The following is a 14,526-nucleotide window of genomic DNA, read 5'->3' on the forward strand; positions in this document are numbered from 1 at the left end:
TTTATGCGACACGGGGTCTTTACGCTGTCGCGTAATATTGGCTAAACTAGGCAACGGTCCAGGTAAAGAAAGCACAAGGAAGGCCCCCATCGCCTTCGCCTCACGTACGTTGTCGCAAGCAGAACGCAATTACGCGCAACTTGACAAAGAAGGGCTAGCCATCGTCTACGCGGCGACACACTTTCGCCAGTACATTGCCGGCCGAAAGGTGACCTTTATAACAGATCACCGACCGCTATTGGGCATTCTGGGACCACCAAAGCCTATGCCACCAACTTTGTCTCCGCGAATGACACGTTGGTGCATCAAACTCTCAAGGTAGAACTACGATCTGGTCTACCAATAAACATCAAAACGCCGATGCGCTAAGCCGCCTGCCGCTAGACGCAACTGTTGACGAACCATTTCCACCTGGAGGCGTTCTGATTTTCGAAGCACTGCCAGAACCTCTGCTTACAGCAGGCACAGTTGCAGCATCTACGCAGAAGTGCGCAGCTCTTCGGCTAGTTTACACAGCTGTTCAACAAGGCAACGTGCACAAACTCAAAAGAGGACGACTTCGACGCTTACCGCAGGCGAGCTACAGAGTTGAGCAAACCGGCGTGCTGCTGCTTCGCGCCTCCTACGCTCACGCGGCAGTGCAGCCTTCCCAGCACGAACCTCCTCACAGTTTCGGAAGGTTCGCCCTTTATGCGCGCCACGGACGCCGCCGATCGGATTCTGTTTCGTCGGCGAGCCTCGCGAGCATCCTTTACATTTATTTTGCATTAGCTCTAAGCCCGGCAAAGCTATGCTGGTCCGGGCTCGTTGTCCCCATCTTTTACATTTTTAATGAAAAACAATTACTAGCCCCATTAGACGAAATTCCGTCGGCGACAGTCGTTGAGGCCGAGAGATTGTCCCAAAAAGATGAAGTCATCACGCCTGCTCTAAGCGAGGCGCACACGCTGCGTCAAGGGCAAGGCGCTACAGGAGGAGTAGATGGCCTCGCGTCTTGGGAGAGCCGCGGCAACGGCGCTTCAAGGTTGGAAAGCGCGCTGCATATGTGTGAAGCCGCGGCGAGAGCAAGGCAGTGTGCAGCTCCAAGTTCGAAGGTGTGCCGGTCTTGCACAACAAACCACGCACACGAACCATCGCGCAGAAAGAATTTTAACGAAACTCGGCCGCGCAAGAACTAATGCTTTCGCACAAGCGCACGTAAGCACTCGTGTCTACCGAATTTTGTATCTTGAGAAGGCTAGTAAAATGGTAATAAAAGGGCAGCTGCTGCGCCTTCCGGTCGCCCGCAGAGGGAATCTTTGGCTGAGCTCGCTTCCAAGCTGCTCTTGGGGAGAGAGATCTCCGATGCCGCCGCTTAGATGTTGAGCGGTGGGCGGCGGCGCGCGCATGCAAGCTAGCCTGGCATTAGCTTGAGATATATTAAGGCCTTTAATGGCTCATACTGTCTTCCGTCAACAAAGGGTGTCACACGCGTTTAACTCGAGAACTAAAAATGATAGACGAAAACCAATGGTATAATCAGGAGCAAAAAATGAACCTAGAAGCCAAGTTTGGTGACTGTAGATTAATTAGTTAATTAATCATAGGCCAAGATGTTGAAATTGCCTCGAAAAGCGCGGACGTCGATTTAGCCACAGAAACGGTGTGACTTCACATCCACCGGAAGTCGTCACGGCATAGCGAAAATTGTCACAGAATGGCCGGAAAAACGTCTCATTTGTGTTAATTTAGTGGAAAAAATGTGTAATTAAGCGTAATTAACACTTCAGATCCCCGGATGATGTACAATTTGGGTATCGATATAGCCACGGGAACGGTGGGATGTCACATCCACCGGAAGTCGTCACATCATTGTGTCCTCGGCTTCCGCCTCTCAACACTTTAGTTGCCAAAGTGTCCTCGCAAATTTTTTATTCTCCGTAGCAGGGTTCCATCATTTTCTCCCCGTTCTTGTCTGGTTTTTTCCTTGGCCGCCCATCCTGTTTCTCTCCTGGCGAGCATATTTTATTTTCACTGATTTTTCTCTCGGGAACAACGCCCCTCTCTTTTCTTCTTCTGTTTCTTCTCTTCTTTGTCCCATCGCCGGCCGCCTGCAATTGTTGCACAACTTTATCTTCTGGCCGCTTCTATTAGGGAACTTGAATGGGCACCATCCATTCGACGGCTCGGCGTGCGTCGTAAAAATTTCTTAGGAGAGTGGAAGCACTGGCAGGCATGACCTAGTCAGCAGTATTTTTTTAAATCTGTAAACATCATTATAAAATAATAATTGGTCACCTGTATGAGTACGGCAGTCGGGAATGACATGTCAAAGCAGAAACTGGAGATCACCTTGAAAAACAGCCATGTTAAATGCTTGCACCAAAGTACCATTCACGTAGCTTTTCTTTTGCCGCTCATAAAAGAAAGCCTAGAGAACACAAAATATAAGGTAGTGATTTCACTAGACACATTTCGTGAGACATATGTCATGCAAATTTATACTGTCATAAGACGCTGTCAACCTCATCATGAGTACAAGCATGCCATTGTGGGCAACATTATTCGCACCGGTTGGGGCTTGATGTCAAGATGGACAAGAGTAACTGCACACCTGATAGCAATCATGGTGTCAGCGCACCCAACACGAGCAGGGCCACATAATCCTGCACACATAAAATATACGGGCACTGAGACTACACGTAGGGCCACGCAGAAATATTGAAATTATGTGCCTTGTGCATTGATAAGTAACACCCCTGCCAGCAGTGAGGACAGCGAAAACGTTTGTTGTTCAGTCCAGTGTGCATGGTTCCTCTAAGCTGCACCTGCTGTTCGTACTTGGGGCTCTAGCGAGCAGTGGGGAAAGAAAATGCTTCCTCTCCCTGAATGGCAACTTGTATGTGGCGGCAGAATATGGGGTAGATATCGACGGCGGACTTCGGCTTGGTTTCTCGTTCAGCCATCTGTGTGAATTCATGCGCGTTGCCTTCAATTGTGAGACGCGCGTGCAATCATTGCGCAGTTGTCACTGCCCGATGGGCTTTCAAGGGGACCGCTGCGAGACCAACATTGACGATTGCTACAAGAACAAATGCGAGAACAACGCAACTTGCATCGACTCCATTGGCAGCTACTCGTGCTCCTGCAGCCCCGGTTACACAGGTACTTCTCTTCTTTTACTTGCCACGTAGTGCATAGCAGCTCTCAAGGGTCGCTCAAGGATCCGCCGAGCATCACATGCGGCCATTTCGTGTGTGCACAGGAGAATGAGTTCAATTCCTGAGGCAGCTAAACTTGTTCTTTTTTGCACGCTTCTGTTGTTCACCATTTTCTACTTTGGAAAGTAGAAAATAATTGAAATCGTTTCAGCATTTCATGCGTGAGCCATAATACTGAAAATACAGGTCACCAAGGTAGAGTGTTTTCTATTTCTGTTTTTGTTTCCAGGCAACTATTGCGAGAAAAAAATTAACTTCTGCAGCAAGGAATTCAACCCCTGCAAGAACGGGGCTGCTTGCCATGACCATTTGACACATTATACGTGAGTAGCTTCGTGATCATTCGGTGTTTTCTTTCGTGACTTTGTTGTTTGCCTTTTTCTTCACCTGGTGTCGTTAAGGGTAGCCATAGCCACGGAATCGTTTTGCGATGTCTGAAACTGTGTACTGCTCGAAGAATTGAAAATCCTTTAATACGAGTATTTCTCAGACGCTTAGGGCACTGAACTTTGAATCCGTTTTAGGAGTACGGACTGAGTGTAGAAAATGTTTTTTTATTCTGTGGGAGTAGCGGTTAGATAATAAGGTTCTGCCAAATAAAAAAAGGGCCTCTACCCGCGCCACTACTTTATTCCAGGTAAATAGCAATGACATTCTTTAGTTTGGACGTTTAAAAATAACTTCAAATGTTTTTACTCTTCCGGCACCGAGTAACAATAACAGTCGATACGTCGGGGGCAGTAAAAAAAAGTCATATAGCAAACAACCGCGCTTGTGCTCGCGGAGAGTACCGCAGCAATGGCGTAGTGGTGAAGGCATCCGCCTCGTGTGTGGGAGGTTGGGAAGGTGCTGGGCTGGTATGTTGGAGATTAATTTTTATTTTTGCCAGCTGTTGTCCGAAGGCGCATTTTTACTTGTGTGCGAATTTTTACCGGAAGGTGCCATATCATTGGTGGGTTATGCAGACAGCGTCCCACCGGCCCATCACTTTTCATGTTCACACGCTCCACGCTGTTTTCGAGAACTGCGCTAACGCAGTAAGATTTCCGCAAGTGGCAGCAGTGTCGTGGTGGGCAGGTTCGTACCTAAAGAACGAATCCGTGTCACAGGACAACCATCAGTTTCGGCGTTTAAACAAAGAAATAAACACAATATCGCACAGCACCATAAATTGCAGAAGAATATATAGTTAGGCTTTGAAAATAGCAGAAAGAAATTTGCCTTCAAATTGAAATTTTAAAGGAGGTATTCACGTGACGTCATCCGCATGGGGCGCTGGCGGCAGGCGCGGCATTATCCATCTTGGTGGTGATGCCCGCGTGCGCCGCAGCCAGCCGCAGTATTTGACTCGCTGCCGATCTGTGAAATGCATTTCGCGTTTCGTCGCGGATAATTTCTGTCCGACCCATAAGACCATGTGCCTGAGCGGATGCAGAAAAGGGCGAGCTCGCTGAAAAGGTTCCACTTTGTGAAAACGTCGACCCGTAGCAACACGGAGGCGCCGGCGTGATGTGCGGCCGCGCGTTCAATTCACCGACATCGAGGCCTGCCTTGTGCACGGCTTGAGTTTGCCGACAGGCCAAAAAAATTAAAGCATAGAAATCTATGAGAGGGTACAGAACTGCTTCACCAGCGGGCGAGGCCGTGCCTCACGCGGGTGCCGACGGCCCAAGTTGGAGAGGTGAGTAAGTATCTGTTCTGTAGCCTAAAGGAGTATAGACACTTAGTTTTGGTGGCATGTTTTCTTCTCTGCAATGATGCCCAAGACCTTACCATGCATGAATCACATTCGCGTACGATCGATAAATAATTTAGAGTCGAATTTTTCTGTAATTCTGTTTTCAACAGACGAACGATGGCTGTGACGTCAAATTGTGGGTATTTATGTTACGTGGGGCTTGGAAAAACGTCAATATAATCGCTGTTTCATCGTTTTAATTCATTACAGTGCTGAAGCCGGTCTTGTTCAAGAGCCCGAATGACAATTAATATAGAAGCAGCGATTATATTGCAGTTTTTTCATGCGATCGCGTGACCTGTAACCAGAAACTGACGGCACAGTCATTGTTCGGCTGCTGAAACCCGAAACAACACGAGAAAAAAAATCGATTATAAATTATTTGGCGGTCGTAGGAGAATACCACTCGGTAATCCATGCAGAATAATGCCTTTCGCATCATTACAAACAAGAAAGCACCCACCCAAAAGTTTGCTTCTAAACTTGCCATCTCTATCTGCTGAAAGTGACTTGTTACTGCTGGATCTAGCGGAATCGCTGCACATGCGTTGCTGCGAACTGGCTTAGGTTCCAGGTATTGTGCATTCGAAGCAGCGCAACGTTGCTGCAGCCAACATTCTCGCTGGGTCGACTGCTTGTGCTTCGAGCGTATGGCATATTATTTTCTCGACTGTTCTGTCGTGTAAATAAGGCAGCTATGACGCTTCGCTTTTGTGCTGAAACACCGTCTATAAAGCTTCAGCAGTTCACAGACTGCAGCCGCTGGAAATTTTGCGCCGCCAGTTTTGGAATTTGGTAAATATAATCATGTGCTATTTATGGACGATGCGTCGTGCATGAGCAGCAGACAGTTAGAAACTGACATTAAAAGCTGCAAGTCATGTACAATCTTGCGTGCAGCGGAGCCGGCCAGTTTTGCTGCCGAGTTGCGGCATAGAGCGACCGCCGAACTGAAACACTGAGCGGTTATATCACGGCACCGAAGAATTCTGCTGCAAACGACACGCGCAAAACGCGTTCCGCACAAAATTAAAGTAGACGTTGACGCATTTACGAACGTGCGGGACGTTAAGGATCCTCATGGCGTACTGTGATGCTGCGCTAGGTGACGTGAAACGACCGCCAGCATGCCGTGCTAGCCGCGACGATCCGCTCGCGCCGTCTGGTAGCGCGGCCTTAGACATTTCCACCTAGAACCACTTGTAACGAACCTGACGGTCACGCAGATTGCATTCCAATACCATGTCTGGGCCCGGCAAAAGTGGCGTTTTTTCCGTAAAAAGTAGTGTGTTTTCAGGTTTCCAGAGCGCGCTCATGTCCTCGTCGAGACCAACAATCTGCTTTAGGGAAGCGATATGTGTGGTTGAAGCGTCCACGGCAAAGGCCCGCCAATTTATTCAGATTCGGGGAGCGGCCATGTTCAACGGATCTTTCTGAGGCAACATCCCGCCAGTTATACACATCGTCATGCTGGAACGAATGCACGCTGACTGTACCCGGCCTTGAGAGCTGCTCAAAAAGTTGAGCTCAAATATGCTGTTGGGCACTCTATGCGCAGTCGCTTCGCTTTCGGTGCTGCCCCAGTCTTCTGCTTCCACTTGGGATGCTTTGCCTAGCCGGCGCACACGCAGGCAATAGTGGACCTTGTAGGCCGTGGGTTATAGCTTGTTTCGGTGGACACATGTTCCTTCCGAGCTGGGAGACTATCCTTGATCTCCACAGTTCCTTGGAACGCGCATTTTCCAACCTTGGGGAGGAGTTTAGGGCGCCTCCTCGTTTGCTGTAACCTAGTGGTGCGGCCAAAGTTGCTCGTTTTATCTGCGACAAGCAGCTATTGCCCTAAAGCATAGTTTGATGTTAGCATTTCGTACTGGTTCGTAATGAGCGAACGTTTGTTGTATCTGCGGCTGTCATAAGTGGTCTGGACTGTGTCATATATTGTGGTGGGCCCTCCAAAAAAGTAATAATTAAAAAAGTCCATCCCGCACTGCCTCAGAAATTTTACAGTGACCGCACTCTTAGACCAAACTGCTCCAAACTCGCTGCTTTTGAATTTGGTGGTGCCGCTCCCCGGCAATCTGTCACTCGTGATCTCCTTATGTCCTAAATTTTCTAGTAAATGGACTAATAAAAACGTACGTTGCAGCGCGGGTTTCCATGGTGTACTTCTTATGCCATATATATATGCGCGAGCCACCTTCGGTCCGGCGGAGTTTTGGCAGGCGTTTTCGGGCCCCTGCTTGTTTCCCTCTTAAATAACACTAGCAGCACACGCGTAGAGTTGGAAGCCGGCCGACGACCTCAGACTTGTGTGTCTTTAAATGTCTACCTTTCGTTTTTGTGACTCTGACTGGCCGGCCGATTAGGCTTAGCCTGAGTCAAACGAGTGGGATGCAGCGATGGCTGTGGTAGAGCATCCGCCTTGCGTGCAAGATGACCGAGGTTCGAATCGCGGTTCCGCGCAGTCGTCCACCGGGTTTAAAAAAAAAAAGCCGCGTGCCGATAGAATTGCATAAACCAGGCGTGAGGTGCGGCCTGATCTCGGTGACCAGAACCGACAAAGCACTTCCTCACCACAGCAGGATTTTGCCACCCTGGTGTTGTACTTGGCCGCAACTTTCCATTAACGAACCAATTAAACCTCGGACCTCAGTTCCCGGCGGCTGCTGAGCAACTGAGCGAGGCGGCGATTAGACCTGTGACGCAGCGGAGGGCGCTAAGAATATTTGGCTCCAGACAGGCTGCCATTGAAAGATGAACCTGGCAACGTTTAACGCTAGGACCTTATCCAGTGAGGATAGCTGAGCAGTGCTGTTCGAGGAACTAGCGGGTATTTAATCGGATGTCACAGGGCTTAGTGAGGTTAGGAGGACACTGAAGGGCGGGCACGTACTGTGTTATCGTGGATTAGCTGACAGACGATAACTAGCTGTGGGATTCGTCATCAGTCAGGATATAGCTGGAAACATAGAGGGGTTCTGCAGTATTAAGCCTCGATGACCTACGTGCATGCCGACGGGCACAACGTCACATTCGACGCTACATGGATAAACTCAGTCGGGTAAAGTGGCGTGACTTTTGTTCTACGCTGGATGTGCGCAAACCAGTAACCAATATTTGGCGGATAGTTAGAGGTATGCGCACGCCACTTCAACAACTCCACCCCTTCGCTGCACTCTCCCTTCACGAACAAAAATCTATAAATGAAGTCTCAGAAGAATACTGCAAGCTACTGTCGGCAGGGTCAGGGCATTCGACACTATCCGCAGATGGTCAAACAGGCATCCCAAAGGCGGCAGTGCCAGCGTTAGACCTGCATTTCACAATTGAAAAACTATCCACAGCTATCGCGGAGACAAACAGGCACACGTCTCCGGGTCATGATGAGGTGACCTATGACGCCATTGCAAAGCTGCCCCACACCTCCCGTCTTCGACTCCTGGAGTATTACAATTCTTCCTGGATGGCTGGTGAGGTCCTCACGGAATGGAAGCTGGCGAAAATTGTGCCCGTTTTGAAACCCTGTAAGCAGCCAACAAGCTACGCATCATTCCGGCCCATTGCCCTACTGAGCTGCGTAGGTAAGCTCATGGAGCGCATGATCCGCAAGCGCATAACTTGGTTCCTAGAAAGCCGAAATGAGTTCCCCCAAGAAATGAACGGGTTCCGTCAAAACAGGTCTGCGACTGACAATATCATCTCCCTCGTCTCATCAATTGAGGAGTACCTTCATGCTGGGTACTGTTTCGTCTCGTTGTCCAGTGAAGTGACGCATGCCAGTGTGAAGGGAACAATGCCGTGCTGTTTATTCAGCGAGCATATTTAAAGAGAAATAGTGGCAAGGGGGTTAAGAAAGAGGGGACACAATATCAAGTCAGGGCGAGGGCACAGCGCTATCTTGCGCACGCAGGTTGCGATACGATACATCCTCCTCCGTCACAGTTTTTCGCAGCACATTTAACGCTGGTGGCTGATTTGCTTGAAGTTCTCGTCGTAATGAAGGCGGTCAAGCGGCTTTCTCACACGTGCGGACCGGCGGGGTTGCTGGGGCGCCGGACTGGTGTCTCTGGTCGGCATAACCGGAGCCGCTGGTGCCGGTGGTAGGGTTGACGACTCTTCCCGGGCTAAAATGCTGTCATCGCTAGATTCATCGCTGTCTGAGGCCTCAGTGTCAAACTTCTCCTTTGTTGCCAGTAAATGTTGTCGATTGCGCCGCAACGTCTTGCCCTCATTGGTTTGCACGTAGTAGGAGCGAGGAGCTGCCGCTGCAGTTACCTTGGCCTTGCGATCCCACGTTGTCCCCTTAATGCGCACGACGTCGTCTTTTTGAAGTGGGGCCAGGCATCGGGTGGCGTGACTCGCCTGCTCATGTTTCTTGACCCGTGTAACAGCCTGACGTCGAAAGTCTGGCAAAGTCGTGCGCAGGGTCCTCCCTTGGAGCAGTTCGCCGGGCGACCGGCCGTCTTCCAATGGGCTTGATCTGTAATTGAGCATACCAAGCCAAAAGTTTTCATTCGCCTCTGTGGTTTTCTTGAGGATACGCTTTACTACTTGCACTCCCTTTTCGGCCAGCCCATTGGACCGAGGAAACATCGGGCTTGACGTAACATGTTTGAAGTCGTACAGCTCAGCGAAAAGAGCGAACTCATGGCTGGAGAACTGTGGGCCATTATCTGTGCATACCTCCATCGGGATTCCGAATCGTGAAAACATGGCCCCAAGTTTTTCGATGACGCCGGATGCCGTTTGGTCGCAGAGCTCCTCGACATCTGGAAAATTCGACATGGCATCGTAAGCAATGAGGTAGTATTTTCCGCCATATTGAAATATGTCGACACCAACGCGGTACCAGGCTTGGGTTGGAGTGGCGCGGAGCATCAGTGGCTCTGATGGTTGGTTATAAGCATACTTTCTGCAGGTTGAACAACCCTCAATCATCGATGCAACGTCACTGTTGATGTTTGGCCAGTACACCAGCTGCCTTGCCCTTGCTCTGCACTTCGCAATGCCAAGATGCCCAGCATGAATGCGTTTCAATGTCTCGGCCCGCATGCTTCGAGGTATAACGACCTTCGTTCCTTTAAACAGTATTCCACCCACTACTGAAAGTTCAGCAGCCACAGATTTGAGCGGACCTTCAACCGTGACCCCGTCTGCGAGGTTCTGCATCACCACTTTGAGATAGGTATCAGCTCCCGTCTCACGCGCAAGTAGTGCAGCTGTTCTGTCACTCACCAGTGCAGACAAAATGCTGATGGCATGGACTTCAACATCTTCTGTCTCCGAGTGGCTGATGTCAGCAGGACCCGCCGACCTTGAGAGCATGTCTGCCAACTGCATCTGTTTACCCGGAACAAATGTTAGAGCGTAATCATATTTCAACAGTCTCAGGAAAAACCGCTGCAATCTCGGCGGCATGTCTGCTATGGCCTTTTTTGATATATTTATTAGCGGCTGATGGTCACTTTCAAGCAAGACTGGGCGACCGTATGTGAAGTGGTCAAACTTCTCACAGCCAAATACGAGAGCCATCGCTTCTTTTTCGATCTGTGAATAGCGCTGTTCACACTCTGTCAGTGTTTTCGACGCGTAAGCGACTGGCCTCCAATTTACGCCGTGCCGCTGTAGCAGAGCTGAACCGATGCCGTTCTGTGACGCGTCTGACGTCACTTTTGTTTCTTTCTGTGGGTCAAAAATTGCGAGTAATGGTGCCTTGGTGAGCGCGTCGCATATATCTTTCCACTCTCTCTCGTGATTGGCCGTCCATTCGAATAAAACATTTTTCTTTAGAAGAGAGCGGAGAATTGGTGTTCGCAGAGCTAGGGATGGCAAGTACTTGCTGAAGTAATTTACCACCCCGAGCAACCTGTGTACTGCCTGTTTGTTTTGTGGTTTTGGCATGTTCCTTACGCTTTCGACCAGGGCCGGACTAGGGCTTATTCCTTCGCTGCTGATCACGTCGCCTAAAAATGCTATTTTTTCGGCGCCAAACTCGCATTTTGCAACATTGAAGGTCAGGCCTGCAGCTTCAGCTGCTTTTAGTGCACATCTTAGTCGTTCATCGTGCTCTTCTCTGGTAGTGCCCCAAATGAGAACGTCATCCACGTACACCCGTACTCCAGGAACACCGTCAAAGACTTCATTCAGCGCCTTTTGAAACACCTCGCTGGCGGACGCGAGCCCGAAAGGAAGCCGGAGAAAGCAGTACCGGCCGAAGGGCGTTGCGAACGTACAAAGTTTCGACGACCGCTCCTCAAGCGGGATCTGGTGAAAGCCCGCATTTGCGTCTAGACGAGAAAAGAACTTAGCTCCCGCTAACTCCGCCTCGATATCTTCCCGACGCGGCATCTGGTAGTGCTCTCTTTTCAGGCTGTCGTTGATCCTTCTCGGATCCATGCACACCCTCATTTTTCCGTCTTTCTTGCGTGTAATGACTAGTGGGCTTACCCAGTCGGTTGGGTCGCTGACCTTTCTGATGATTCCTTCTTTCTCCATTCGCTGTAGCTCAGTACGCAATGGCTCCTGTAAGGCAATGGGCACCCTCCGAGCAGCTTGAACGACGGGCACAGCGTCCTTGCGCAGCAGTATCCTGTATTCACGTTGTAAGCACCCAGTGCCTTGAAAGAGCCCAGGGTACTCCCTAGCCACTTCATGAGAAGAGGTCGAGGTGTCCACTGTGCGGCGAAGTAGACCTAGCAGCTCGCTGGCTTGAAGTCCCAAGATGGCCTGGTGGTTTTTCTTGACTATGAAGAATTCAGTGCAAATTTTTCGTTCACCTACTTGCACCGGCGCTGAGCACGTGCCGCAGTGTTTGATGATACCACCTCCGTACGACCGCAGAACGGCACCACTGGGCTTCAGTGCACCTGCATTTAACGTCCGAAAGAGTGACATAGGTACAAGATTCGCCTGGGAGCCAGTGTCGACCTTGAACGTCACCTCCTTGCCGCCAAATTTGGCCTTCACACACCAGTCGCGGTTGCTTATGACACTGCCAATGGCTATGTCCAGAACGTCAAAATCGTCACCTTCGTGCTGTACTTCTTGAACGTGGGCATTCGCTCTGCAGCACGATGCGAAGTGGTTGGGCCTGCTGCACGAATAGCAAGTCTTGCCATAGGCAGGGCACTGTCGTGGGGCGTGAGTGCGGTCGCATCGACTGCACCTGGAAACTCGCCTCGAGAGCTGTTGTAGCTTCACTCCGGTTCTACTCGAAGAGACAGCGTTGATCTCGGACAGTTTCTTTGTTCGACTCCAGAACTCGTTCTGACGTGCTGATGTTTCTGCCGCCTTGCACAAATCTACGGCTTTTCCCAGAGTTAGCTTCTTTTCCCGCAGCATTTTTTCTCGCAGTTTTGGAGAGTTCGTGCCGAATACAATTTGGTCGCGAACCATATCGTCTGCACTTGTCCCAAAGTTGCAATTCATGGCCTGCTTTTTTAGGTCGCGAAGAAACTGTTCGAATGGCTCTGCTTCGCCTTGGATCCGTGAACGAAACACATACCGTTCGTGTACTTCGTTCTGTTGCTCGACGCAGTATTCCTCGAACTTCGCAATGACGGTGGCGTAGTCTTCTCTGTCTTCCCCGTCGGCAAACAAAAAATTATTGAACACTTCAATTGCATCCTCACCGGCCACGCTAAGGAAGAGTGCAGTTTTTGCTGCTTCTGATGCTGGCTTGCTGGCAGTGGTTTTTTTCTGCTTCTGATGCTGGCTTGCTGGAACTGGACGTTGCTTGCAAAAAGAGTTCAAATTTCTGTTTGAACAACTTCCAACTTCGACCGCCGTCTCCTGTTAGACGCAGTGGTTCTGGCGGCCTTAGGCGCTCCATTTCTTGCTTCCAGCAGCACGCCGCCGGCAGCCGTTCCAGGTCCTAGGTGCAGGGGCGTTCCTTAGGCCGAGCCTTATCCCACTTCTGACACCATGTTTCGTCTCGTTGTCCAGTGAAGTGACGCATGCCAGTGTGAAGGGAACAATGCCGTGCTGTTTATTCAGCGAGCATATTTAAAGAGAAATAGTGGCAAGGGGGTTAAGAAAGAGGGGACACAATATCAAGTCAGGGCGAGGGCACAGCGCTATCTTGCGCACGCAGGTTGCGATACGATACAGGTACATCCCGACAGCCGTTTTCCTAGACATCAAGGCCGCTTTTGACCCCGTCTTTCACCATGCAATTCTCGCAGCCTTTGACAGTCTTGGCCTTGGAGGAAGGCTATAAAAGTGGATTGGGCATTATTTAAAAGAACGGCAAATTTTTATTACCACTCCAAACGGTCGAACACGCTTTCACGCAGTGGAGAGGGGCGTACCACAGGGAGCGGTGTTCAGCTTTCTCCTGTTCAAAATTACGAGGAACTTTAGCGGCTAAAGTGGTGAAAGGCGAAAGCCTGAGTGCTGCATTCTGCTACGCGATTGTTTACTTCACATTCTGTTGGTACATTAATTAACTGCCAATTAATGACGCTTAATCTTTGCCTTTAGTAGTGGAACGCGACAGCGTGTTGTAGCGCTTCCAGGCAGTCCACGGAACGCAACCACCCGTTCGGCGTGATGCGTTGCCCTTTGAATACAACGCTTTTTGAGGAAAGGTCCTACGCCTTGCTCGTGGGAAAATTGGTTTTTGAGGAAAGGAAATGTATCTGTCTCTCATATCTCGGTGGACACCTAAACCTCGCCGTAACGCGAAGGGAGGAAGATGAAATTTAACGAAGACACCGTATTCATTTGACGCACCTTTGTTCATTCCAAACCATCAAGCTGGCTTGGCGGAGTGGTAGCGTGGTCGTCTCACACACCGGAGACCGGGGTTCGATTCCCGAGCTCGGCCAATTTCCTACTCGGTTTTATTTATTTAGGTGGTCTGACTAGAAAGGTTAATTAGGGCTAACTGGTTAAGTAAGTTCCACTAACTTGGAGCATCATTATACGATCCATTTAATTGCTTGCATGGTAAGTAGCCAAAGTACAATTGGCCCCGTTTGAAATTCGCGCACGGTGACGTCACGACCGTTTCGACCATTTGAAAAGCGTGACATTTCTGTCGACAGCTTCTGCTTACAACGATGAGGCATTAAAGGCTTCCGCCTTAATATTTTCCTTATTCACATAAGAAGAAACCTTCCGCGAGGGGTCCGCATAGCAATTTATGCTGATGATATCTGCATCTGGACCGCATCACGTTCGCGCTATATTACCCAGCAACGTCTTCAGCGAGCGCTATTGCACGTTTCGATGTACCTGGCTTCCAGAGGTCTTCGTCTCTCGCCAGAAAAGAGTGTTGCAATGGCGTTTACAAGAAAAACGATGACCCGATATCCGCTGCTCCTCGGCGGACGATCGCTGCCATATGTACGATCTCACCGATTCCTGGGTGTTGTAATCGACTATAATCTGTCATGGTCACCTCAGATCAAAAAACTCTGCGAGAGGATTACTGCAGCATCGCAAGTGTTCAGGTTCATGGCGGGAACAAGGTGGGGTAGCAAGTGCCGATCAATGCTTCTGCTTGAAAAAGCCTACGTTGAAGGAACCTTGCGCTACTGTCTACCAGTGCTTCAAAGATTATCTACATCAAGCAATAAGACTCTC

The 14,526-nt window shown here is 49.8% G+C and overlaps 2 protein-coding genes across 12 annotated transcripts in view; one reads left to right on the plus strand and one right to left on the minus strand.

Annotated features, from left to right (window-relative positions):
• sli (slit guidance ligand) overlaps positions 1-14,526 on the plus strand; it is a 567,521-nt gene that overhangs the window by 477,993 nt on the left and 75,002 nt on the right. For all 10 annotated transcript variants that reach the window (XM_089578241.1, XM_089578242.1, XM_089578237.1 and 7 more), the window contains 2 exons: positions 3,005-3,144; positions 3,430-3,523. In XM_089578241.1, the coding sequence (XP_089434367.1) occupies positions 3,005-3,144; positions 3,430-3,523 (234 nt within the window). The remainder of the gene's footprint in view (positions 1-3,004; positions 3,145-3,429; positions 3,524-14,526) is intronic.
• LOC149349303 (uncharacterized) lies at positions 8,721-12,384 on the minus strand. Of its 2 annotated transcripts, XM_089578236.1 has the most exons (4): positions 11,386-12,384; positions 10,174-10,278; positions 9,622-9,707; positions 8,721-9,418 (listed from the first exon to the last, which is right to left on the minus strand). In XM_089578236.1, the coding sequence occupies exons 1-4, from the start codon at positions 12,364-12,366 to the stop codon at positions 8,896-8,898; spliced, it is 1,695 nt and encodes a 564-aa protein (XP_089434362.1). In that variant the 5' UTR covers positions 12,367-12,384; the 3' UTR covers positions 8,721-8,895. The 2 variants fall into 2 exon arrangements, with proteins under 2 accessions (XP_089434362.1, XP_089434361.1); XM_089578235.1 differs by having other exon boundaries at positions 8,721-10,278.

This window comes from Amblyomma mixtum, chromosome 3, assembly GCF_055824585.1.
Source record: "Amblyomma mixtum isolate Tamu chromosome 3, ASM5582458v1, whole genome shotgun sequence".
Lineage (NCBI taxonomy): Eukaryota > Metazoa > Arthropoda > Arachnida > Ixodida > Ixodidae > Amblyomma > Amblyomma mixtum.

Bases quoted from the DNA above. Each gene is read 5' to 3' on its own strand.
- LOC149349303 (XM_089578235.1), bottom strand. From the start codon at position 12,366: ATGAATTGCAACTTTGGGACAAGTGCAGACGATATGGTTCGCGACCAA. The intron at 10,279-11,385 runs GTAAGCCCACTA...CCGGGTAAACAG, and splicing joins TCAGCGACCCAACCGACTGG to ATGCAGTTGGCAGACATGCT.